Here is a 24259-nt window from a genome sequence, read left to right on the forward strand (position 1 = left end):
CCTTTCTTTTTCAGGGTGGGGAGGTGGATTAATAATAAATAATAACAATATATTTTTAATATAAAATAATAATATAACAATAATAACAATAATAACAATAATAACAATAATAACAATAATAACAATAATAACAATAATAATAATAACAATAATACGTATTTGGTTTAATTGCTGGGCCAATGTTAACCCATGATAAACTGTTAACCCAACACAGCTAAGTCCATCACTAAAACATATCCCTAAATGCCTTATCTATAAGTCTTACACCTTCAAGGATGGTGACTCCATCACTTCCCTGGGCAGACTGTCCAGTGCCTGACAACCCTTTTGGTGAAGCATTTTTTTTTAGTATCCAATCTAAACCTCCCTTTTATCGATCTGAGTCCATTTCCCTATGTTCCATTGCTTGTTATTTGGGAGAATAGATGTTATCCACCTTGCTATGGTACAACAAAATATGCCACATGGATTGATTCCCAAAGCTATCATTGCCTCAAAAAACAGATACTACGTCACTGACTTGTTTCTGATCCCGGAAAATAATTTACCCACTGTGAGGAATGAGTGTTTAGGGGTGCAGACATTCAAGGCTATGCACTGAATTGTAAATGACTGGCAAATAAGCTATTAATTAAAATAGAAATTGATTCCATCTTGTGGGATTTAAGGAGAAATAAGATTCTCACAAGGTCTCTTCTGAGTGCTCTTTTAGTACAGCTAAAGGCAGAAATTTTAATTTTCAAATAATCCAATCCTATAATTAAAGTTACATTTTTGCCACAAGTTTTAAAATATTAATGAAACTTGAATAAGTCTGGCCAAAGTGCTCCTGGGTAAAGTATAGAAATATGCTAATGAGCACCTTCTTCAAAGATCTTCTTATGAAAGGACCATATTCCAACTGACAAAGTTCATTGTTTTCATTGTTCTTTGTAATTCTAATTAAATATTCCTTTATGAACCAATTTTTAAACCATTCCTTCCTTTCATGTGTTTGTAGAATCATATATTTAATTACCTCTAACTGGAAATTTAAATGAAATACTATAATAATAATAATAATAATAATAATAATAATGAATAATCAGTATCTTTTGTTTTAAATATTGTGTGGATTCTTTCCATCTAGAATGAGTTCCTATTGAAAACTGAGGTGATGGGTAGGATGATATAAATTAATTCTTTCTAAGTGGATCATAACTGTCCATGCTGGCATAATTTATGAAGACACTGTTTTGCTCAGCAGGCTATGAGTAATTTCTATAGAAGAAAAAAAGAATTGCTAACATCTTATAATGGAAGAATTAGCATGCTTAGTCATGCCAATATAAAAACAGAATTAAGGATTCTTACTGATCCTCAAACAGTTCTGTTTCAGAGTGTTCCAGCTGCACCATCAGAATGTGGATAAAGGTAATTTCATCTGACCTTTAGCTGTGTATAAAGATACTAAAGGACTCCCAGCACCAATTCAGAGTTGTAATAGCAAAACAATGCAATTTTCCCATCTGATTGGCATGCCTGTACTACTTCAGATCTGTTCAGGAGAGAAAACAAAACAAAACAAAACAAAACAAAACAAAACAAGACACGCTGATTAGTTCTACAAGTCCCCCAAACCTCCTAAAAGCATCAATCCTACATAATGAGGAGCAAAGGAGAAAGGTGAAGCAAGGGGGGAATCGGCAGAAGCCAACAGGAAGGATTTTTGCCTGTCCCTTCCCTTTCAAGCAGCAATAAACTGAGGATTCCGGGTGTAGCAGGTAACATTATGCCTAACACTGCCGAGCAGTTCAGAAGGGAAAAGTTTTATTCTTCTCAGCCCTCAGTGGTGATAGGATGCTTCTGTGGCCAGCATACCCTGCCATAAACACAGGACATGGGGTAGGGCTTGTCCTTCTGTCCTGGGTGGCCTCCTCTGCTGAGCTGCAGCTCAGTCTGCAAGGGGAAAAAGCAGAAAGTGCCCAGGATCACCTATGATCCTTGCAGCCTCCTCTGCTGCAGGCATTGGAGACAGGGCACTAAGCTGGATTGATCTGATCCATCAGGGAACTCCTTGTGCCCTGCATTTATTCTTACTATTTAGAAATTTCCTATGCTTATAATTAGAGGTTCAGAAGGAAAAAAAAAAAAACAAAAGCTTCTAAATTCCTAAACTTCATAACATCTCTGTGATTATGTTTCTGTGCCAGCCAACTCAGCCAAGCCATCAGGATGCTTGGGCAGATGGAATTTATTCCCCAGGGGAAAAAACCAAAACAAAACCCAAACCCAAAAATCAAATGAACCAAAAAATCTTGAGCATTTTCAAGAGGAAGGTCTTGGACCAGGGATATAATTCTCCATAAATTCTCATTTTTTAAATATTTTTCTCCTTTTTATTTTAACTGCTTTATTTAACTTGTATGTTAAGAAAGATTCTATTTTTAAAAGTGATACTGAAAAAAATAATGATATTGCCACTTCACAAAAGCTGATATGGCTAGGTCAAGTAATTTTTTTTCCAGAAAGTAAACAAGGTTTTAATGTCTCATGCAGTGTCAAACTGGACAGGACAGCACCACTACAATTAAGCTGATGAACTGTTAAGCCACTGTAATGTTAAATGCTCTAACAGGAAAGAAGGAATTCAAACTTTGGCTTGCTCCCTTGTACATGCAATTTAAGTTTCCTGCAATTCCTGCATCCTCATACCTCACCAAAATCCTGTATCTGCAGCATCACTGGTTACAAAAGCAACATTTAGTTCAGTTAAATTATTTTATGGGTAAAATAGCTGGAGACAATAGAAACCACCAACAGAGTCCTTAGTCCTATTCCAAATCAATCAGCAGCAAAGGGACTTAGAATAAAGTGTTTCTGTGCTTTAGGCTTGAATTTGTGGAGCTGTCTGGGTATATCTGTTCCAGCAGAAAAAACCCATGCTGCTCACAAGTCCCCTGTCCTGCAGGAACAAACAAAAATTAAATAATTAACTATGTAGTTTTGAGCCTGAGAGAGCAGACATGGGACACTAAATCAGCAAGGAAATATCATATACCTTCTCAAATTCGTTCTTTATTTCAGATACATTAAGTGTAAATAGTGGTTCTCAGTGTGATTTTTTTTTACCACAAGTGCCCTCATTACTAGGCTACAACAGTGTTACTACACTTCTTCCTGGCTCAGAGTATCCTTGATTATTATGTGAAGCAGAAGAGACAGAGAGAATGCCATCCTGACTCACTGTAATGTACAGGTTGGGGGAATTAATCAAGGACAATCAGGTTCAAATCCTTTTAGAGAGGGGAGGAAATAGAAACTCAGTCTTTCAGATGCTGACTGATTATCTCATGTGGTACTATGTAAAAGGAAAGGGAGTATGCATTTGTCTTTTGCAATGCTTTATGCACAGTAATATTGAAACAATGAGTATATATGCTGATATTTAAATGTCAGACACTGTTTATGTGAGAGTCCAATTGTTCTTCAATTCAGGAGCTGTTTTGTTTGCTAAACATTTTTTTCTATATGTATTTCAAAGGCAATGGGAAGAAAATCCTCCAGTTTTATAAATAAAAAAAACACCTACTACACAAACCAAAATAATTTCCTCAGTCTTTCTTTTCAAATGTACATTCTAAATAATCAAACAATAACATTTTTCTTCATAGTGATAACCCATCTACCATTCACCTCAGCTCCCCAGTGGCCTGCAGCTCTGCCATTTTTATCTTGGTTAAAATTTCTCTTGGACTTCCTAGTAGTTGTAGAGTGTTAACTACTGGTAACTTTTGTTCATTCTTGATCTTGGGAGAAAATACACTAAAAAATAAACTATTCTTAGTCTTAATTAGAAGAAAAATACAAGCTCCCCTTAGTAGGAATTCTTACTTCCAATCACTGTAAACGCACAATATAACCTTTTTCAAAGTAGCACAATAATCATAAAGTTATAGTTCTATCCTCATGCAATAACTGAAAAATTTAAAATTCAAGTTTTAAACCAATAACATAAAAGTAAAATTTTCATTCCATCCGTTCATACTTAAGTATAAAATTTTATGTTTAAATATTTCTTCTAGAAATTGCTGTATAACTTTACTTCATGTATTCAGTCTATCTTTATAACCCATTTTATATTTGACTATTTACTTTTACACACATTTGTTCTTAATTTTCAGTCACCTGTGTGAAACAGCTGTGGAAGATCATGCAGAAAAACATTTCTGCTAATTTTTCTTTTCATAATATTGGTGGATAATACATTATAATAGGTATAGATCTTTTTCTAAAGACCAAGAACTGTGAAGTCTTATGAGTATCTTTGTTAAATCCTGTTCTTTGAAGCACTTTTCAGTCTTCTTGGCAAGGCAATAGGAAACCACCTATTTTTGTGAACTCTGCTGGTGAAATGCCCAAAGCAAAAAAGAACATAAAATTTTCTCTATGATGATACAATGTCTGAAGATGACCAACCATGCCAGGGAAGGCACAGTGATCCCTGCTGATAAAAGGAAATGCTTGGAGATGCTACCTGATACATGCAAGGTCTCCAAGCAGTTGAATGACTTCTGGTAGATGATGCAGGATCTTCACACATCTTTTTACCTTGGTAAATCTGGACATAAGAAAGCTATTCTCCATTGCTTCATTTTGGTTGAGTTCTGTCTCCAAATTACCAATATTGTTGTTTTCCTTAAGAATAAAACAGTTCATGAGATCCTCAACAATGGGTAGGAGTAAGGCCTTTTCAGTTGAAGTAATCCATCTATCAAACAATCTTGCAACATTTAAATCATTTTGGTTTGGACGAAGGTTTCCAACCACACCCAAAATAGCAAAAATACCAAGACCCATCATTTCTGTACTTCATTTGTTGTATTTGCCAGAATCCTTTTGTGACAGTTTTTTAAACATGAACAGACAGAATATCAAAAAACTGCAGAGGCAGTTTGGGAAAAAGCTTAAAGCAAGGAACTGAGTGAACACAGTTCCTCCACTTTAGCTACCAATTTATACATGAATATATTTTGCTTTTCTAGAATATTTTTATTAAGTTAAAAATGGAACAGATTAAAGAAGAGCCACCAAAAGCAAAATCAAACCAGACTGCTAAGCAACATGGTGGGTTCATTTGGTTCCAGCAAAGAAGCATTTTAGAGCCTATTCCACATCAGGAAGATGTTAAATTTGAAAATTGCAGATATATCTCCTGAAAACTCTTCTGCTTGGCCATTTTGTGGGAGTCTGAAGCAATTTGCCATATTGTTAGGATAGGTACACAGCAGGATGCCTGATCTGAGATGGCCACTGGAGCTTATGTGCCTGACAGAAGTTTGTGGTATACATAATAACATACACCTCTAGGGGCTGAATTTTGCTTGTAGAGTTGTTTTCATTATTATTAGTTGCTTACAGGACCTGACAACAACTAAACACTATTTTTGTGGCTTTAATTTTTGAAAAATAAAAAATAAAAAAAGTAACACCAGTCTCTTGTAAAGGGTCAGACTTTTAATAGCTCTTTTTGGGCAACATACTGCTGTGATGCAGTAACAACAAGCACCAAACTAGAATATATATTAACTGAAGATGTCTAAAACCACCAGAAAGATCTCCTGGATTTTTCTTCTTCCTTCTCTTTTGAATTAAAAGCTCAGCTTTTATCATTTAACAGTTTTGCTGAATATGCATTTATATGTATCAGAATTTTTCTCTGTCCTTCTTACTTGGTGTTGTCACTCTTTCTGAACCCAATTATCCACACTTGGGGGCTCTGCGTATTATTTCTATTGAGAAAACAAATTGATGATGAAGTAAAATATCTTTCATTCAGGTCCTTGTTTATTTACAATGACTGCTGGAATTCTGTCTTGAAACCAAGAAGACTCAAAAAGCAGAAGATAACTCTTTGTCTTAAGACTTTTTTAGCCAAAGTTTAGGACAAAAATGCACCCAGTGATCTCTTACTGATGTATTTCGAGTGGATTTTTTTGCTGCAACTGTCACTGTTTTTGCTGCTACAGCTATTCAGAAAACAGTTCCTGAATCTGTCTGCATATGCCCTGTCTGCATGTGCCTTTGGGAAGGGAGGATAGTTAGGTTTGGTTTCAGGAGATGTAATGGTGCTTAACTGTTTGTTATAACAATTTAAAATTATGGATGGCATTTATATACTCCTCTGAAAGGTTTAAACCAATCCAGAGTAACAAAATCAGAGACTCAGATAACAGATCCATGCAATTAAATTTAATTATATATAGAAAATTAGTGAATAGGTCAAAAAAATAATATGTCAAAGTCACAACAATTTTTTGTGGTCACAAATCACACAACCATAAACCAATACAAAGGGCACAGACACAGAATGTAAAGGGTTTATTCATTATCAATAATTGATAAATGAAATAATCCACTTCAGTGAAGCCTACCTTTTTTTTGTATTAGTATTTATTTTGTTGAATTTAAACCTGCATTGCAGTATAAGTTCTTCAGTCTCACAAAGACCAAATATGACCAAATGCTTTCTAAAAAGTGTGATAAGTGCTCAGAATGAAAGATGGAAGGGGATGCTTGATCTAGATCCTACTTGAAGGCCAGCAGATGTTCAGTGCTGAAGGGAAGAGGCAGCTATTGCACTTTACAGTAGTTGATGGGAACCCAATAAATATCTTCAGTCCTTCAGAATTTCTGCTTCTTCTGTGTAACCATTAATGACCATAACAGTAAACTTTTTCTGCTGTTTTATAATGAAATGTCTCTTTGGCATGTGCAGAGAATATATGGCTAGATCTGACATAGGTTCTTCATTAGGTGATGACTGGGAAGCTGTGCCTCGATGACATGGTGTCTACACCAAAGCCTCCAGAGGTCTAAAGAGGATTAAGTCCATCTAACAAGACAAATAGGATATGAGCATTACAAAAATCCAAATCTGATGTGTAAACTTCAGCAAGTTCTTATAATCTTTGCTTTCTTTCAAGTTCTTTTGTTTTGACAGACTGTAAGTAAGCATCATTCTTCCATACAAAAAAATGAGAGATTTTAAGACATCCTGGTGCATATGCCCTGAAAAACTTGCAACTAGTTTACAGCTACACAGTGACATTTTACCACAAATTTTTTTGCTAGGAAAAAAAATTGAGTGCCTGCTACTTTAGTGCAGAAGTCCACATCTTAGCCTTGCAAAGTAATAAAGATCAGCCAACAGAGAGCATAACAGTTTTTGCATATTAAGGTGTGTGGGAGCATATCCATAGTGTACAGCAAGACAGGTCAGGTTTGAAGCCTTCAGGAAAATTGTAACTAAAACTCAGAAAGAGAGCACAATGAGAAGCAGTGTGTTACTTGCACAGCATTGTTTCTCTTGGGCCTATAAATTTTGGAAGCATTCATCGAGCTGATCTGAAGCCAGCTGGATTCTGATGATTTTTAACCTCAGCCTCTCAGTTTCTGAAAATGAAAATACAGAAAACTTCTGCAAGCTGGTACAGAAGTCCTGCGAAGACTGGAAGGTGGTCAACCCTGCCCTTAGCTCAGTGTAGCAAATTATTCTAAATAAATGAAACATTGTCCCAACAAGCTAGCATGAAAAATTCAGGCTAGAAGACGTTGATGAAGATGCAATGAAAAAGTAGGTATCTGATGCCCAGTCCTGCTGGAAATAGCATCGAGTGGTTACAAGCTTTTGCGTTCTACTTCATAAAGAGAAGTCTCACCTAGCGTTTCTGAATTCACAGGAAAATTCCTGTCCTGACACCTCCAGCCATATTCACACCTACACCTTCTGGACTTTGGGGAAGTTCGTATGAGAGGTTTTTTTTTTTTTTTTTTTTTTGTGCGTGTGTGTGTGTGTGCGCCTTAGCTGTGTTCCATCAGAAGCAGGCTGGCTTAACATCCTCTTGCCAGGCACCAAGGGATGGAGGCGGCAGGGGACGGGGCCCCCTCGACCAAATATTCCGGGCGATGGCATTTGCAGGACCGAGGCCAGCTTCTGGCGGGAGGCAAAAAGTCCCGGCCAATCCTCGCTGCCCGCGGGACCCCGGCCACCTCCCGGGGGTGCTGGTGCGGCCGAGGACGGGCGGTGGGTCCGCGGATGCGGGTGTGGGTGAGAGTGCCGGGGGCGGGCGCGGTGGCCGGAGCGCGGCGCGTCCCGCCCAGCGGGGTGCCGGGGAGGGGTGTCCGCCTCACGTCACCGCCGCCCCCGATAAATGCCCCGCGGGACGGGAGCCGCCAGGAGAAGCGCGGAGCTCCTCGGTGCGGCGGCGGCCAAGCGGAGGCCGGCGGGGCAGGCAGCAGCGGCGGTGGCTGCGGCTGGCTCAGAGGCAGCCCCTCGCCGCGGCTCCGCTGGTGGACACGTCGGCGGCCGCCGCAGCGAGCGGAGCGAGGCCGTGCCTAAGCCCCCCGGCCCCGGCCAGGGCCTGGCGAGGAGGTGGGCGGCGGAGGGAAGCTGGCTGCGGAGAGGAGGCAGGCGCCGCCGCCGCCGGAGGGGTAAGGGCGGGGGCGGGGGGTGCCGGCGGCTCCCCGCAGCATCCACCTCTGCCGGGGGGCGGCGGGGTCACCCGGTCGGGGAGCGGCTCCTCGGGACCGGCTGCCCCAAGGAGAGCGGGGCCGGGGCCAGGCGGAGGCGCGCTGGGGAGAGGCCGGCTCTGCTCCCTTCGCCTCTTTTTGTTTCTCTGCCGGCGGCGGGGTCCGGCGCGGTCTGCGTGGCGGGATTCATGGGTTTTCACCCAGGCTGAGGGAGCGACCGTGGCTTTCCTACCTATAGTATTCAGACATGTAATGGGCGGTGTTGTAATGTTGTGTTCTTGGAAGTTGTACTACTTTTTTCGGAGTTATTCGCACTTTCCTTTGTTTGGTGAAGAGAATAACCCTCTCACCCCCCATTTTTTTGTCCGAATTGAATACCTTTAATTTGATTAGATTTTTTGGAAATCATAAAACAAAAGCTTGAATCAAAGTCATATTTTGAAATGCACCAAGTTGAAGATAATTCATACCAACTTCATTATGTTTTTCAGTTAATGTGTTGGCAATGAATGCAGGCCTTTTAACCTTTTTTGTTCTTAAATTCCAGTATTGGAAGACCTTATCTAGTCTTCATTGATTCCTGGCTCCTTTTAAATAGATATGAAAAGCATGTTTTCTTGAAACCAGGCAGTGAAATATGCACTCCAGTGTGCTTTATAAAACAACTTGAACAAGCTGAAGTTAATGAGGTTGGAGATGAGCTATCTTCCCAAAGCAACAGTGTATACTTACTAACTAGAGTAAAAGAAGTGGCACCCCTGTTTCTCCCCCTAAAACAACAGTGACAAACTCTGTACAAACTACATTTTCTGTTGCTTACTGAGTTCATGCGGATCAGTGCATCAGCTTCCAAATTACATTGCTCTCTCTTATGCATTTACAGCCAACAGACCTGGAAGAAAGACTTTGTCTTGGAGCTAACTCCTGATTATTTTGAGATCATTCATCATGAAGTATGTAGTACAGGAATGGCTCAGAGTAACTACCTTGCTATGCATAGCTCAAGCAGTTTCTGCAATGGTCCTTCCCAATGCCACGCTCTTAGAGGAACTTTTGGAAAAGTACATGGATGAAGATGGTGAGTGGTGGATCGCCAAGCAGAGAGGGAAAAGGGCTATCACAGACAGTGATATGCAAAGTATCTTGGATCTTCATAATAAATTACGGGGTCAGGTGTATCCACCAGCTTCCAATATGGAATATATGGTAAGGAAAAAATGATAGCGCCATGCAGAACGAAATGTTCTTAGAATAGTTACTGTCACTATAAAAAAGCATATTTATGATCTTAGCTTTCTTGTTTTCTCATTTAAAGCACCTGTTACTTGTTGAGTTTTTTTGTTTGTTTGCTTTTTTTTTTTTTTTTTTTTTTTTTTTTTTTTTTTTTTTTGTACAGGCATGAACTGGGAGACAAAAATGCCCATTTGTGGATCAAGTGTCATGTTCTACTGATACTAAAAGATTTAATCTCTCTTAACTCTCCTGAATTTAAGTGGGAATTCATCAGTGTTAGGGGCCAATTTCCAAAATTGCATTACTCAAAATAATTGCTTGTGACCTAAGAAGTTACCATCTAGCATGAGTACCAAACTTTGAAGTTTCAAAATAACATGGATTCTCTCCCATGCTTCTAGGTTGGATGGAATTTCTGAGGAAAATGAAGTTCCTATAACAAGAAAGTCTTCTATTTGAGTTGGCATGTATAACTGGACTGGAGTCCTGTGTTTAACAGATTAATAATGTAATACATAATTTCTGTTTGTGCTTTTCCCTTAAGAAGCTTCTATATTTGGTTTGTTGCTAGTAGACTTAAATCTCCCATGTTTTTCAACTTCAATTTTTACACCACAGTTCAAGGCTAACTCAGTCTGTCAGGTAAGATCAAATTAGGTCAAATAAGGTCTTTAGAGCTTTTAAGTAGTCCAGAGGTCTAACAAGAATGGGCAACTTTTCTTCTATAGTTGTGTTGCTGTTGAAAAGCTCAAATCTTTTTCCTCTGTTCACACTGTGTATTATTTATCTGTCCAGACACCAGAGAAATATCACTACTGTAGGTTGAGTTGTTTATACCAAATATTAGACATCTTTTCTGACACTTTCCATTGTACAATCATGACATATTGTCATATGAATTCATTTCAAAATGTAGATATCATACCCACTTTAGAATGATGTCACTCAGCTTGGAGATCTGATTGAACTGAGCATGTATATGTTCTGGAGATGCCATGCTTTCTAAAAATATCAATAAAGGTAGTTTAACTTAAGTTTACATATGAGTGTTTCTATATTTAAGTAGGAGCCATCAGTTTTACCACATTTCATCTCCAAACAAAAGTATGATTATATCTGAAAGCCCTTTAATCCTTTCTCTTACGGTCATCTGTGCATATCCTAAAAGTTAATTTTCTGACTTCTTCAGACCTTGTAAGACCTGTTTGTTCTCAGTCACTCAGGTCAAGTTATTTCTGGAAAACTTAAGAAGAAGCTGTCCAGCCTTTTTGTCAAACAAGAATAGGGAAAACTGTATTGTTTTCTCATATTAAAATACTGCAAAGCTTTTTCCCAGGATTCTATAAAAGTGTAGCTTTGATTTTTTAGCTATGTGCATTTTTCCATTCCTAATGCTATTTGCCTGTGTTATATGTCTTGGAAAGAAGGGTTTGTTGTACTCATTGGGGTAAAATTTTTGACAGCTGTATTCTTCAAAGATTCCTCTTGCACTGCACACCCTTTGGCCTAGATTTTGTGTTAGGTCTACATCTGGAACAAGTTGTTTTGATTTTGTTGTTTTCCTGTGTTCCCCAATGACCGCTAACCCGGAGTACAAGTAGCATGGAAAAGAGATTACTCAATTTTAATGTCAAGGAGATATTCTTATTTAGAATAAATATTATTTAGAATGGGACAGCAGCTTTCAAGTGGTGTTCAATTTTGGAGTAATATCCAAGGAAATCATGGACTGGCATGGGCAAGATTTCGGGATTTCTGAATGCCAAAGGTTTAGTCAAAGGAATGGAGACAGATCTGGGGACAAGGACGCATGAGGAGGGCTTGGAGGGATGCTGAAAGTTTCTCAAGAACTTGTTGAGAAAGCAGTGATATGAAGAGAAGGAGCACTGGATGTGTAGATATGGTTAGGAAAGGATCTCTTACTCTGGGCAGACAAAAATTGGGAATGGAATTTTATGGAAGGAAGTTAAGAGCACAGGAATTTGCTGCGAGGCTATTAAAAAGACCAAACTTGGGAGTGAGCGGGAAGGGAGATTGTACCTGGAGGAAACAGGTGGGAGTTAGTACTGAGAACCAAGAGGATGGCTTAGGGGGCAGCAGGAGCCTTCTGCTTCTTGAACAGAAGGAGAAAATGATGGGATTTCTAATTGCTTGCACATACACATTTTATATACCAGGTGTGATAAAGGAATCAGGGCTGTTTTATTGTTTAGTAAGAGTGAAATTTACCTACAAAATCTTAAATGTGTTGTGGAGCCACAGAATGAATAGCAAAGGAGCAATAAATGATAGATCATTAGGGAAGCATGATTTATTTTGTGAAAGGAGACTCCATTGAAAAAACTAATATCTGGTCATTACCATAGTGCACATATCCAAGAAATAAACAGCAGACACAAACTTCGTTCTATCATTTTATCACTTCTGGCAGATATAACAGTATAATTTTATCTGCTAGTATATATAGCAGTAATAGTTATAATAGTAATAGTTATAGTAATAGTAATAGGATGAGCATAAAAAAGGATGTTTAATGCAAAAAAAGTTTCACTGGATAGATCCATGTCACTTAAAAAAAATCCTTGCAATGTGATACATTAGATCTCACCATAGATGACTTCCAGTATTCTAGAACAGGAAGACTGGTCCTCTAAATATTTGCTTGATGTTTAGTGAACTAGATAACTACAGCTGAAATAATTCTGTCTATTTTTGAAGTGGTTTTTTAGTATAGAAATGATGGCAAGAAAAAAGAAATCCTGTTATGGCCAGGATCACATCACTGTGCTTTGTAAAAGCTTTTCTTGTAAATAGAGATAGCTCTGCTTGTGGAAGCGAATTTTTTATTTCTTGCTGAATCTAACTGGAGATAATCAAGGTCCAGGTAGCTCAATTGTATACTTGTCTCTCTAGAAATCTGTCACATAGTTGAGAAGTTTCAGATCTCCAAGAGTGCTTGGAGCTGGGAGAAGGTATGGGGGGGCTGCATGTTCTCAGTCCACTCTGTGCAAAAAACCAAGCTAACCCAACACATGGCTTTGGGAGAAATAGCTCTGTCCTGCTCCTGCCACTGGTATGTCTGAGTTGATTATGAGATTGATAGAAAAACTTAATGAATCAGATTACTTTCTAGATAAATTAATTTTATTTATTTATTTCTCCTCTCTGTGTCATGAAACTGGATCCCCACATGGCTGAATCAGATGAGTACCAGTGCTGATGGGTGGGAGGTTGGAATGCATAGCTAAGGAATGGGAGGGATGAAGAACCACACTTGCTTGTATGCCTTACTTGCAAAGCCCACCCTTACTTTTGCAAGAGCCACAGGGCTAATGCCGTGTTTAGGCTTAAGTTGTGCAGAGGAGAAAAGATTTTGAGGATGATCTCCAGCAAATAGCAGCTTGATTCTAGTTTGTTTTGGGTTTTTTTTTCAGAAGGAAGACAGGTTGAATTACTGATTTTCTATATAGCTGTGCACTCTCCCTTTATGCCTTGTAAAAGGATACTGGGCTATCAGAGTTCAGAGACCTAAAGTTACTAGCTGCAGTAAGACTGAAGATTCATAGTAGATACATCTAATGAACAGAACGTTCTCACGGTTATCCGGCTGAACTTGCAGATGCAAAGTTCATCTTCCCAAGTGCTGTGCCTCTGGTGGCGAGCAGTGACAGCTTCCTCGGGCAAGAGGATAAGACTGGAACATGTGAACAGAGAAACTTTCAGCAAACAGCAGCTTAGGGACTTCCTAAATCATCTCTTGTACTTTCTGTGTCCAGTAGTCTTGGGTGGAATTTTCTTTTATGAATCTGAATGCGTTCCAGTTCATTTGTATTCTTTGAGTCCATAGCATCAAGTTGCAAAGCTATATAAATTTAATTATGCACTGTATGCAAAAGTACATTTTTGCTTTAAACTTTATCCTTCATTTGACACTGTGTTTTTTTAATTGTGAGAAAAAATGATTTCCTCAGCTGAAGAGCCCTACTCTTCCTTGGAAACTGTTCTGTCTGAAAAGCTATGACATTTTGTTTTCCTTCTCTATCTGCTGTGGTTCTGCTGTCTTTCTTTTAATTCAAAGGGAACATACCAAACTGTTCATAGTTATGGTATGCTGCAAATTGATATACTATTATTTTTATTTTTTTGTCCCTTAATAATTTCCAACATTCTTTTGCTTTTTGTCTGTGGCTAAACTGGAGACAATATTTTCATACGCTATTCACAGTGGCTCCTATGTCTTTCTAGTGTGTTGAGAGATCATTTACTACACTACAGTATATGTATAGTTGGCTGTAATCTTCAGCAATGTCCAATGGAATGCTATAATCTTGTATTCCAGTCACTTAGTAGGAGTGTATAAGCTATCCCTCTCTTTTATTTTCCTATCTTGTTTTTAAGTACCTTTAGTAGTTAATACCATCTTGCATTGGGTTTTCTTGAGCTGTTGTGAAGAAGGTATACAGCAGAGGATACATCTTGCAGAGAATCTGGAAAATTATTTTATATTCTAAATCTGCTTTTTCTATCTTTATTTCCTTTATCTCTTGACAGCTTAATTTTGTTCAGTTATTGCTTTTTAAATAAGTCAGTAGTAGCTTCATGGAAACCCTAACTACACTTAACATTTTTCCACATTGATACCTCCAAAGCCTAATATATTTGGGAGGAATTAATGTTATCCTTATATTTAATACATTTTAAAACTTGTGTTATGTAATTATCCAAGTTAAAGTCAGTTCCTAGTCTACAGTTTCTCAGGATCTACTGGTGGATTTTTAAAAATATTAACACCTATGTTCTGTCTTTTTGTTAGTGTGGTGATGAGGTTATTTAAGAGAAGCTTTGTACCACACAGTAATTCAGAAGTTTCATGATCAAGTTCTTCCAGATTCTTAAAGAATATTGCCTGGTCCTGGCAATTTGATAGTGTTATTTTTTCAGTTTTATCTAATGTTTCTTAAATCTAGTATGGATCCTTCGACTCACCTGCTGTCTCTTTCTCCACGCAGATAATTCTGGTGTGAGAATCAGTGTAAACTCCTCTATAGGGAACAGCAGGCCAACAAATTTAGTTAACTCCTCTGCAGTGGCCTTAAAAGGACCTTATAATTGCATTTTAGACCATTAGTTCCTAGACCTCTTCCTTCAATGCTACAAGGCTTTGAATTGTCAACATTATGACTTCAATAGAAAAAAAAAAAGTATTTCTTGAAATTATGATGAACAGTTTTTTATGAAAATGTATGTTAAGTGCACTCTATGTATGTGTTTCTCCTTCCATATACTGTACATAATTGTTTCCTAGGAAAGACAGGAGAAAGGAACTTTTTCTTTCAGGTGTGCACAGGAATTTAACAGCACGAAGGAGAACAGAGAGGGATGACATTTCCCTTCTGCCCTTCCAAAGCACCCAAACAACACTTCAGTGTTGGATAAATTACCATGCTTTTCCCATCCTGGGCCATTGACACCAGCAGAGCTTTCACACCCTCTATGCATTTGGGGTACATCTGTGTGGAAGAAATATCTGAGCTAATGCTGACACCTGAAGCCAACTGCTGCTGGCAAGGGTCAGTCTGACTAGAGCAGCTCTGCTGCTCTGTTCTTCTACCCTGAGCTTCTCTGGGCCTGCCCAGCCTCCCTCAGGGAAGAACAAACCCATAGAATCATAGAATGACTTAGACTGGAAGAGACCTTCGAGATCATCTACTCCAACCTCCCTGTCATGGGCAGGGACATCTCTCATCTAGACAAGGTAGCTCAAGGCCTTGCCCAACCTGGCCTGGGAACCATCAGGCTTTTCATTTACTTGTCAATGTAAGTAATAATCTCAGAAGAGACAAGACAATAGATTCTTTCTGTGGTTTAAGTAGTTATTTGTTGTATTGACTTCAGACAACCTTACTACCCACTCTACTGTCATCAATCTCTTCCTTTAAATAAGTATCACACTAGAGTCTGTGACCAAATCAGGAAATCAGTACATTGGTGTTTTGTTCATACTGGATTGATGTGGAAGATCTTATTCTATGTTACTCAGTTAGAAAGGTTTTTATTGCATTATTAATACATTCTTACTGGAGTGCAATGTGCTACTAAAACTTGAGAACTTCTTTTAGGCCCTGTACCCTACAGCTTCCCAACCTCTTCATTTTTTGGGGGGTAAGCATTATTTGTGTATCATGGAATGAATGTGCAAAAACTTATTTTTGGTTTTTTGGTTATCATGGTAAACTCTTTAAAAATACTCATTATTTTAACAGTGAATGTTGTATTTCCTTTATATTCAACCTGTTTCACTCCGCAAACTAAAAGGACCCACCAAGAATAAAATTTCCAAAGCAATTTTGTATAATGACTTTATAGTGTATTCTATTTTAAACTTTTTTTAGAATTCATTCTTTTGCTTTATACATATTTTCCCAAATACGTAAGTCAAACAGCTCATGTGAGATCTTTATTCCATGAATGTACCTTTTCTGTACTGAATAGTATTTTCCTATGTTTTCCTGGTTGATAAATAGCAGTGAATTTTAACCTGGTATTTCTTGCTACTTTAGCCACACACTGAATTTTTTAATTACTGTAATTGGAGAACATTAGTGTCCTCTATGGCAAGCAAGTCTTTTCCTATTTAATTATTTTTAGTCTTTTAGACAGATCCTGCTGATACATGTTAGGAATGCTATGCCAAAGCCCATGCCTTGCGTCTATGAAGTTTTATTTTGTAAACTTTGTGAAGAAAATATTATCTTCTGAGGGTTATTTTAAAGAAAGTTTGATTAGAATAATTTCTTTGGTATAGCTGCATGGTTCTTGGGGGGCAATAATGGATATGTATCTAACAGCAGTATTGGATTCATATTTTGTTCTCGAGGAAAAAAACATTTGCTCTTACTTTGTGTTGGTATATTACCTCTGAAGGTCTTAGTTTGAAAAACTTGATAGTTTATTGTTAATAAGATAAGCTGATAACTTTGTTTAATACCATGAAAGTCACATTTTTGACTTCTGTGTCTTATTTTTTGGGAGGCTTGAAAGTTTGCCTCTCCATTTCTGTAACTTCATGAAAACTTCAGAAGAAACTCAAGAATGGCTGTAAATATTCATAATTTAGATTTTTCCTCATGCAAATTCCTGCTGAATTTAAATACAGGTCATTGGGCTTTGGATCACATGAACATACAAGTGGGTGGAGCTCTTGCATAGATAAATGTTAATATCACAGGGAGTGAATAGGGATTGAAATAATTTTTTTGGCTATTTTGTGATTATTTTTTTTTTCTTTTTAGAACTTATGAGCTGCCTAAGTCTGGATGTAGAGGTTTCTCTCTCTGTGTGTATCTGTCAGCTTCTACCTGAGATTTTTTTTGTCTGTAGTATACTTAGGAGAACTGAAACAAGCATTAGGAAACATAAAGGTAGGCCTTGTAGTGGGCATTTTGGTGAGTTTTTCTGTGCTGAACAGAAGTGCCCTGTTAAATTTCCTAGACTTTTCTGTCAAAACTTTTTCATGTCTCTGTTTAGTGTGTCAGGTCCATTTTTCCTAAACACTTTAGGGAAACTTGATTAAAAACAATTCCCATTCCTTTCAAGCATAGACGGTTTGCTTGTGGAATCTCTTAAGTGGCTGGAGAGCACTTTGGATGCCAAGAACAGAGCTGCTCTTTTCAGAGTGAACCTGCCTGCTTTCCCTCTGGTTTTCCACTTTTCTGCTCCACTTCAAAGGTTGGTGGAAGTGCTTCAGCTCCTTTGCCTGTGCTCAAAGGCTACTGACACTGCATCAAAGAACACAGGGACGTTGACTTATCCTCTTATTCTCTCTGGCTGTTTTAGCAAAGGATTGTGCACTGCAAAGTGGCCAAGAAAGCAAGTGGATAAGTCCACATTATGACTTTTATTGATGTAATGCCAACAACAACTAAGCAACTCCAAGTAAAGAAATAGAAAGTGGAAAGTAGCAGAAAGGCTCACTGTCTCAAAGTTAAGGGAGCCTTCCCAAAATAAAATAATTAGCAACACAAGAGGGACACTGTTCATCTTTTATTTTTACTGTCAGAGAACTTTTTCATCCGCTGTGTAAAGAAGATTATTACAAATTAATCTGTAGAAGTAGAATCAGAGCATACATACAAAATACAAACAGAACACAGAAAGAATAAATGGCATTTATAAAAGTAACTCCATTTAGCTTTCTTCATCTTCATGGTATCTTTCTGTGAATCTTCTTCAATATAAGATCTTTTTAACTGAAAAAAAGAATATTTCCTAACATAATTTAATTGAAATGTTAGATATTAATTTATCCTGCTATCTGAAAAATACAATTCTCAACCTTAGAAACATGAATCATTAGGATGACTATCTTCTCTCCATACAGAGAGGGACAATTTTTCTTTATTATGAAGGAAGATAACAATTTCTTAAAATGAAACTATTTTATACATTATGTTAAGTTTTTTTAGCTGCCTGATACCTATAGCAATATATTTGTCCTGGTTGCACTGCTGGATATTCAAACAGTCATAAACTCCTTTAATAAATTTTCCAGCTCTTATTTTTTTACATTTTATTTAAACATTTCTAGCAGCAGTGCCAAGTCACGTATGATCGATGGCTGCTCTCTAGCAGTAAATTCAGTTCACTAATGTCAAGTAATAGTGGTCATCTTCTGAAAGCAAACATTCACTGTTACACATATTTGAGATATTGTGGCTACTTTGTGTTCAAAGTCCAGGAAATTCTGTAGCATCTCTAAAACTGTTACATAAAAGCCATCAGTTGCTGCTAGTTTATTGTGGTAATCAGTGCTAGGATTTGAGGTAAGGACTCGTGCTCTGGTCTATTTGTAATGTAATTTGCTATAAATATTTATGAATACTATTTGTAATGAGTGTCTGTAGTTCATACGTCAGCAATGGACAAAATGCAGAGCTCAGGATCAGCATTCACATCGCTGTTGTGTCTCTTCCATGCGTGTCAGAGTACAGAAGTGAATAGATGATTTTTAGTCATGTTCTAATAGAAAGTCTTTATGCTCTTACAAAGTAGCAAAGTAAATGAACTGTTTCAGGACACCTTGGAAAGCTGAATATTCCAGTAGGGTTTTTTAAACATGCGTAGACTACACATAGAATTAAATGTGATTAGTCATGTCTGCTGGTTCTGATTCCTGGTTTTATTTTTTGAGCACAAAAAATTCAATTATATGAAACTCTAATAGGGAGATACTTTTAAATATTAGTGCAATTTATTCAGTGTTTGAGAACAATATTTTTGGCCTCATAACACTTTTGTGTTTCCAGGTAAAAGCCACAATTTTCCTGCTTTTTAGTCTTTTCCAAAAGAGTAGCTAAAACCTCAAGGTCTGTTCAGGGATCTCTGCTCAGTTTAAAGCTCTACAAACTCGTTTAGTCCATGGTAGCAAGTAAGGTCCTTACCATTTCATTTCTAGACAGGCAGTAGTCCTCCAACAGAAAATGGATCCCTTACTTTCTTCCTAGTAGAAAGTTTAAAAATTTTAACTATCCTCCTTCTTTGTGCTTAAAGGCTGTATCAGTACTAGTTACAATGTCTGGATTTATATTTTCAAGGGGAGTTGTCTGAGGCTTCAGTGCTCCTGAGTTTTTGTGGTAACTGCTGTATACCAGAAGGCACAAAGGCCAAAATTTTTTGAAACTCAAATGACTCTTGTGTTTGAATTTGTGTATTCTCTGTCCTAGGAAATAGACAAATCTCACTTGAGAAGGTTTTGAGCTTTAGAAGAGGCTGGACTAAATAATCTGCAGGGGTCCTTTCCAACCTCAACAATTCTGTGTGTAGTGAAATGAGGCAACTAAGTGCCACTAATTGCCAGGGAGTGAGCATGAGCTTGTGTCAAGCCCACCTGTGCCTAATTAGGGTGGGCCCCCACTGCGCATGAGCAGGACCAGGGGGCCAATAAAAGGTAAGACCTAAGAGGCAGGCTCAGCTCACACTGGAACTCACAATCTCAGCATGCTTGGCTTTAAGTGCCGCTTTCAGCACCGCACTACCTTTATTGCTCCACTAGAGCTCATTGCTGTCAGGGTGAGGCTTTGAGGAGTCTCGAACTCACGGCCCTCAGCGTTGCTTGGGTGTGTCCTTACGTGCTTAGTCAGCTGCACCGCTGAAGCCTCACCCTGACGGTGACAAGCTCTAGTGGAGCAATAAAGGTAGTGCGGTGCTGAAAGCGGCACTTAAAGCCAAGCATGCTGAGATTGTGAGTTCCAGTGTGAGCTGAGCCTGCCTCTTAGGTCTTACCTTTTATTGGCCCCCTGGTCCTGCTCATGCGCAGTGGGGGCCCACCCTAATTAGGCACAGGTGGGCTTGACACAAGCTCATGCTCACTCCCTGGCAATTAGTGGCACTTGGTTGCCTCATTTCACTACATCTGTGATTCTGTAATATTTAGGAAAATTGACAGAAGTTCCTTGTTAAACTGGCAGAAGACTGAAGGTGTTGATGCTGGTGGGGCCCATCCTTTCTTGATTAAGGACTTATGACCTGTGTGAGGAAAGAGTATGTGTGAAAATTTTTGTTAACATGGGAACAGATTAACCTTGTTTTAGAGAAAATTATCAAAATTAAAAGAACTTGACAAGTGGAAGTAATGTCCTGGAATGAACACGATGAAATTTGACTGCGAAGTATGGAATATGGAGGAAATCAAAGAAGTGAAGTACAAGGAATAAAAAGTAGAAGCAACTATACAATAAGAAGATTCAGGAGCTGCACTGAGTTAAAAAATTATGAGGCAGCCATCTTTGAAACAAGACTTGTCTGTGTAAAACTGGTGAGACCTTGTCTGAAATGCAGTGTCCAATTGGGTCATTTTTTAAGAATGGTCCAGCAGTTCTAGGGAGACTGAGAAGATTAATGGGATTGGTTATAAAAACAGAATATGTGATTTATGAGGAAGATTGAAGGCATGAAGCAGCTGAATTTGTTTAATCTGGGAAATAAATATAAGTTGCTACAGGAAAGAGTGATTTCTTTTTTTCTTGGCAATAAAACATCAGCTAGTGTTGCAGGGCAGGAGGCTTAGGTTGCATTCCAAGGAAATCCTCTTTACTCTTACAGTCAAAACTCTAGAAGAAAATTTCAGTAAATATTCTGAAATTAGTTATTAGTTTTAATTCTGTTATTAGTTTTAACTATTTTATGTGGATAATGCATCTGTATTTTATTCTGGCCCAGTGGAAGAGGCTGACTAGACTACAGTCATTATCAGCTTCTTGAAGGCATTTTCAGCTCTACCTATCTGTCATTCTGTGCTGGTACCATGCAGTGGATTTCTAGTTCTTAACTATATTTCTGGCTTGTTTGTTCAGGGCATGTCTTATTCTATGTTTCATCTTTCCTTTTTTCCTTCTCAGAGTCATTAATCATAAAGAAGACAGTGGATTCTATTAAAGAGTAAATAAATACCCATACTGTACTGTGGTATTTTCTTTACCACTCTCTCTCTATATTTAGAATGTATACAGCAATGGGTATTTATATTATACCATGGTAAATGTTTATTTTCAGTGCTGCTCACTGTACTTACATTTCCATCTTAACTGAGCTTGAGTTTTAGCTCATTTTTTTCTTTCCATATTAGTCCCATTCCATATGATATTTTCCGCCTTCCGAGGTATATGAAATTCTCAACAATTAAAATGTTATCACTATATTTTTTGTATTTTAAGGGGGAAAATTTTTTTGAGTCGCTGGGCTTGCCTGTTAGGTTGCAGTAGCAGTTTGTAAAATTGGTGGACTCACTTAGGCTGGCTGGTCTGCCTTGGGTGACAATGTCATCTTTTGATTTAACACTCGCACAACACAAACCATGGGATTCATTTCACTAAGCTTTTGATGTCTGTGGTATGCACATCTGTGCTAAGCCAGTCACCTTTATAATTAGTAAAGAAAAATGAGCATTTCCAAAACACAGTTTTTCTCAGTTAAAGGTGGTTAGCTAAAATTATCTCCCTCTATAGATGCTTATTTGTCTATGTAACTGTAAAGGTGATTTAGATAAGCAGCTCAGACAGGTAGGTGTCTGCTTTGAGGCTATTTAAATTCAAGGAAAGTTAATCCCACCCCGTGTACTTGGTTTGGCTGTTGGTAAATTGTGATTTAAACTGTGGCATCTTCACTGAAACATTAGCTGCTCCATAAGCAGAACATTGGCTTCAGTCTGCACACTACTTGAACCCCATGTTGACAGAGGTTAAATACTGCAATTTGAAGTCCAGTCTGCAAAGTTAAACTGCTGTTAATTGTGGTTTATTTTAATGTGAAATGCTGTAAACTAGAAGCATTCAGAAGATCCATATTGCATGCAACATTCCTTATGCAAAACTTTCGATCTTCAGGGTTAGAAGTACAGTCAGCAGCTGGAGTCATTTAACAAAATACTAATGAGGACAATGCCCATGTTGCCAAGTGTTGTGGTTCAATAGAAGATTTACAGTGCAAGAACTGGTGCTGAGGACTTGACATTCACACTGTCTGTATTTTGGGGAATTTTACTTTGAACTAGGTCTAATCTGGGTGGCCTGGATACCCTTGAACAACTGCAAAGTGTTAGATGCACTCCTGGAGCACCACTCCTGGAATTTTATCTGAAAGAGGGCCAGTTTGTACTCCAAAAGTACTCTTTAGTGCACAGTAAGTGGGAGAAATGAGGAGTTTAATTTCAAAAGCACATTCCTGATCTAAATTTAAAAAAAAAAAACACCTATAATCCACTTTGACTTCAATAATGGTAGTATTTCAACCCAGCTTAAAAGAACAGCAGTGTTTTCTGACTGCTGGCTTCATGAAAAGGGATGATTTAGACAGTAGATCTGTGTAAACTCTAATAAATGCAGCAAAATAACAGAAATCATGATGATACTCAGAGATGATAGGCAAGTTGTTTTCCCAAAGCTGATAGAGGTAGAGACTCAATAAAATATACAATCCTACTGAGACTCTAAGGATCAAGTTTGTAGACTAAAATATTTTGGCCTTTCACTGTAAAATAGGTGTTTACAGAGGCTGAAAGCTAAGCCAACACTTCTGCTTTACATAGTGACTCAAATACAATTTTGAAATTCTGCTGTTTGGGGATACTGGTTTGATAGCAGAAGTATCTGAGCTGTAGACTATGGCATCTTGTCAGTATCAGGATATTCAGAGTAGATCATGAAATCAAGCACTGAGCCTCAAGGCTTTATGTGTGGAGAATTATACCATAGGATGAGCATGGTTCACAGCCATGATATCCAAAAAGTTAATACAGATCTTTTCGGTCTGTACACAGGAGGATGCAAGAGTAAAAGAGAAGTGGTTATGCTGGTAACTTTCTTCATAGAAATATGTGTCCTCTTTGATGGCTAAGAATTTGGTTTCTAGCACCTGAATTTTCTGTTCTGACTGTACATGTTTCATTAGAGTCAGATTGTCATGAAGTGAGGTATGACTTGAGAACTTCATCATGTCTGCATGACTAAAGAGTTTAAGAAAGGGTGCATTTGGCAAGGTTAAAAGTTAAAAGATATTACCTTTGAGTAAGTACTGAGTAAGCACTTGCTTGAGGAAGCCTGCCTCACAGGATGTTGATCTTGAATATCAGTAAACTCAAAATTTCCTGTGCCCATGTGTACTCAACACTCTTGCTATCAGCATAAGAGTACCCAAAAGCCTTTGGCTGTCAGCACCATTAAATATACTAGATATATAAATTAGCTGTGTGAATCAGAAGATATGTATGTTCACAGAGCAAATGCAGACTTGTGATACCATTGTTTGTAGGTTAATTGAAATATTTTTCTTTTTTTTTTTTAATTGGATAATTCACCCTTAAAGCAGATGTGGACAAAAATCTAAAAAAAACATTTCAAAGAGGTGATACATCAAATACAGACTGAATATAAGAGATTAATATATGTCAAGTTAAGGCCAAGTCCATAAACCTGTAAAACTAGTACCTGACTTGTAAAAGCCATTTATGTCTCCTGTAAAGTCAAAGTTTACAGGACTGCAGTTGTAAAGAATTTAATTTGTTAGATACAATTAATCACCTGTGAAAGCTGAAATTTGGAATGATTCAATACCTAAGTATAATATAAAAAAGAGGTAAGATAATAGGATCAAGTTTTCACAGACTGGAATTTTATATTTCAAAGGGTGATCGAATTGTTTATCTTTGTCTTAGAAAGAACTGAACCAAAGGTCTTCTCAAATTTTACTCTGGGAAAATGCAGTTCATGAGTATATTTGTCATGATAGTGCTGTGTTCAACAGTATCATGGAAGAAGCTATGGCACTAAATAGATTATGGAGCACAAAATTATGTATACATTTTCTTAGACTTGAATATGGATTGATTCGCGCTTTCTTTCCCTTTTATGTTCAAAGCAGAAGAGAACAACATGCATTTCTCATCCTGGGTCCAGATGTGAGCTTGATCTATGTGAAGGGAAGGGAAAGATGGGTATAGAACTTGGTAGCCACAACCACTTTG

General features: G+C 37.9%; 1 protein-coding gene across 2 annotated transcripts in view; it reads left to right on the forward strand.

Annotated features, from left to right (window-relative positions):
- The first annotated feature begins 8386 nt into the window (after positions 1 to 8386).
- The window catches only part of CRISPLD1 (cysteine rich secretory protein LCCL domain containing 1), a 38872-nt gene continuing 22999 nt past the window's right edge, over positions 8387 to 24259 (forward strand). The window contains exons 1-2 of one of the 2 annotated variants that reach the window (XM_030444984.1): positions 8387 to 8472; positions 9395 to 9717. In XM_030444984.1, the coding sequence (XP_030300844.1) occupies positions 9460 to 9717 (258 nt within the window). In that variant the 5' untranslated portion in view covers positions 8387 to 8472; positions 9395 to 9459. Of the gene's footprint in view, positions 8473 to 9394; positions 9718 to 24259 lie in introns of those variants that run through there. The other variant, XM_030444985.1, reaches the window with a different exon arrangement.

Source organism: Calypte anna, chromosome 2 (assembly GCF_003957555.1).
Source record: "Calypte anna isolate BGI_N300 chromosome 2, bCalAnn1_v1.p, whole genome shotgun sequence".
Classification (NCBI taxonomy): Eukaryota; Metazoa; Chordata; class Aves; order Apodiformes; family Trochilidae; genus Calypte; species Calypte anna.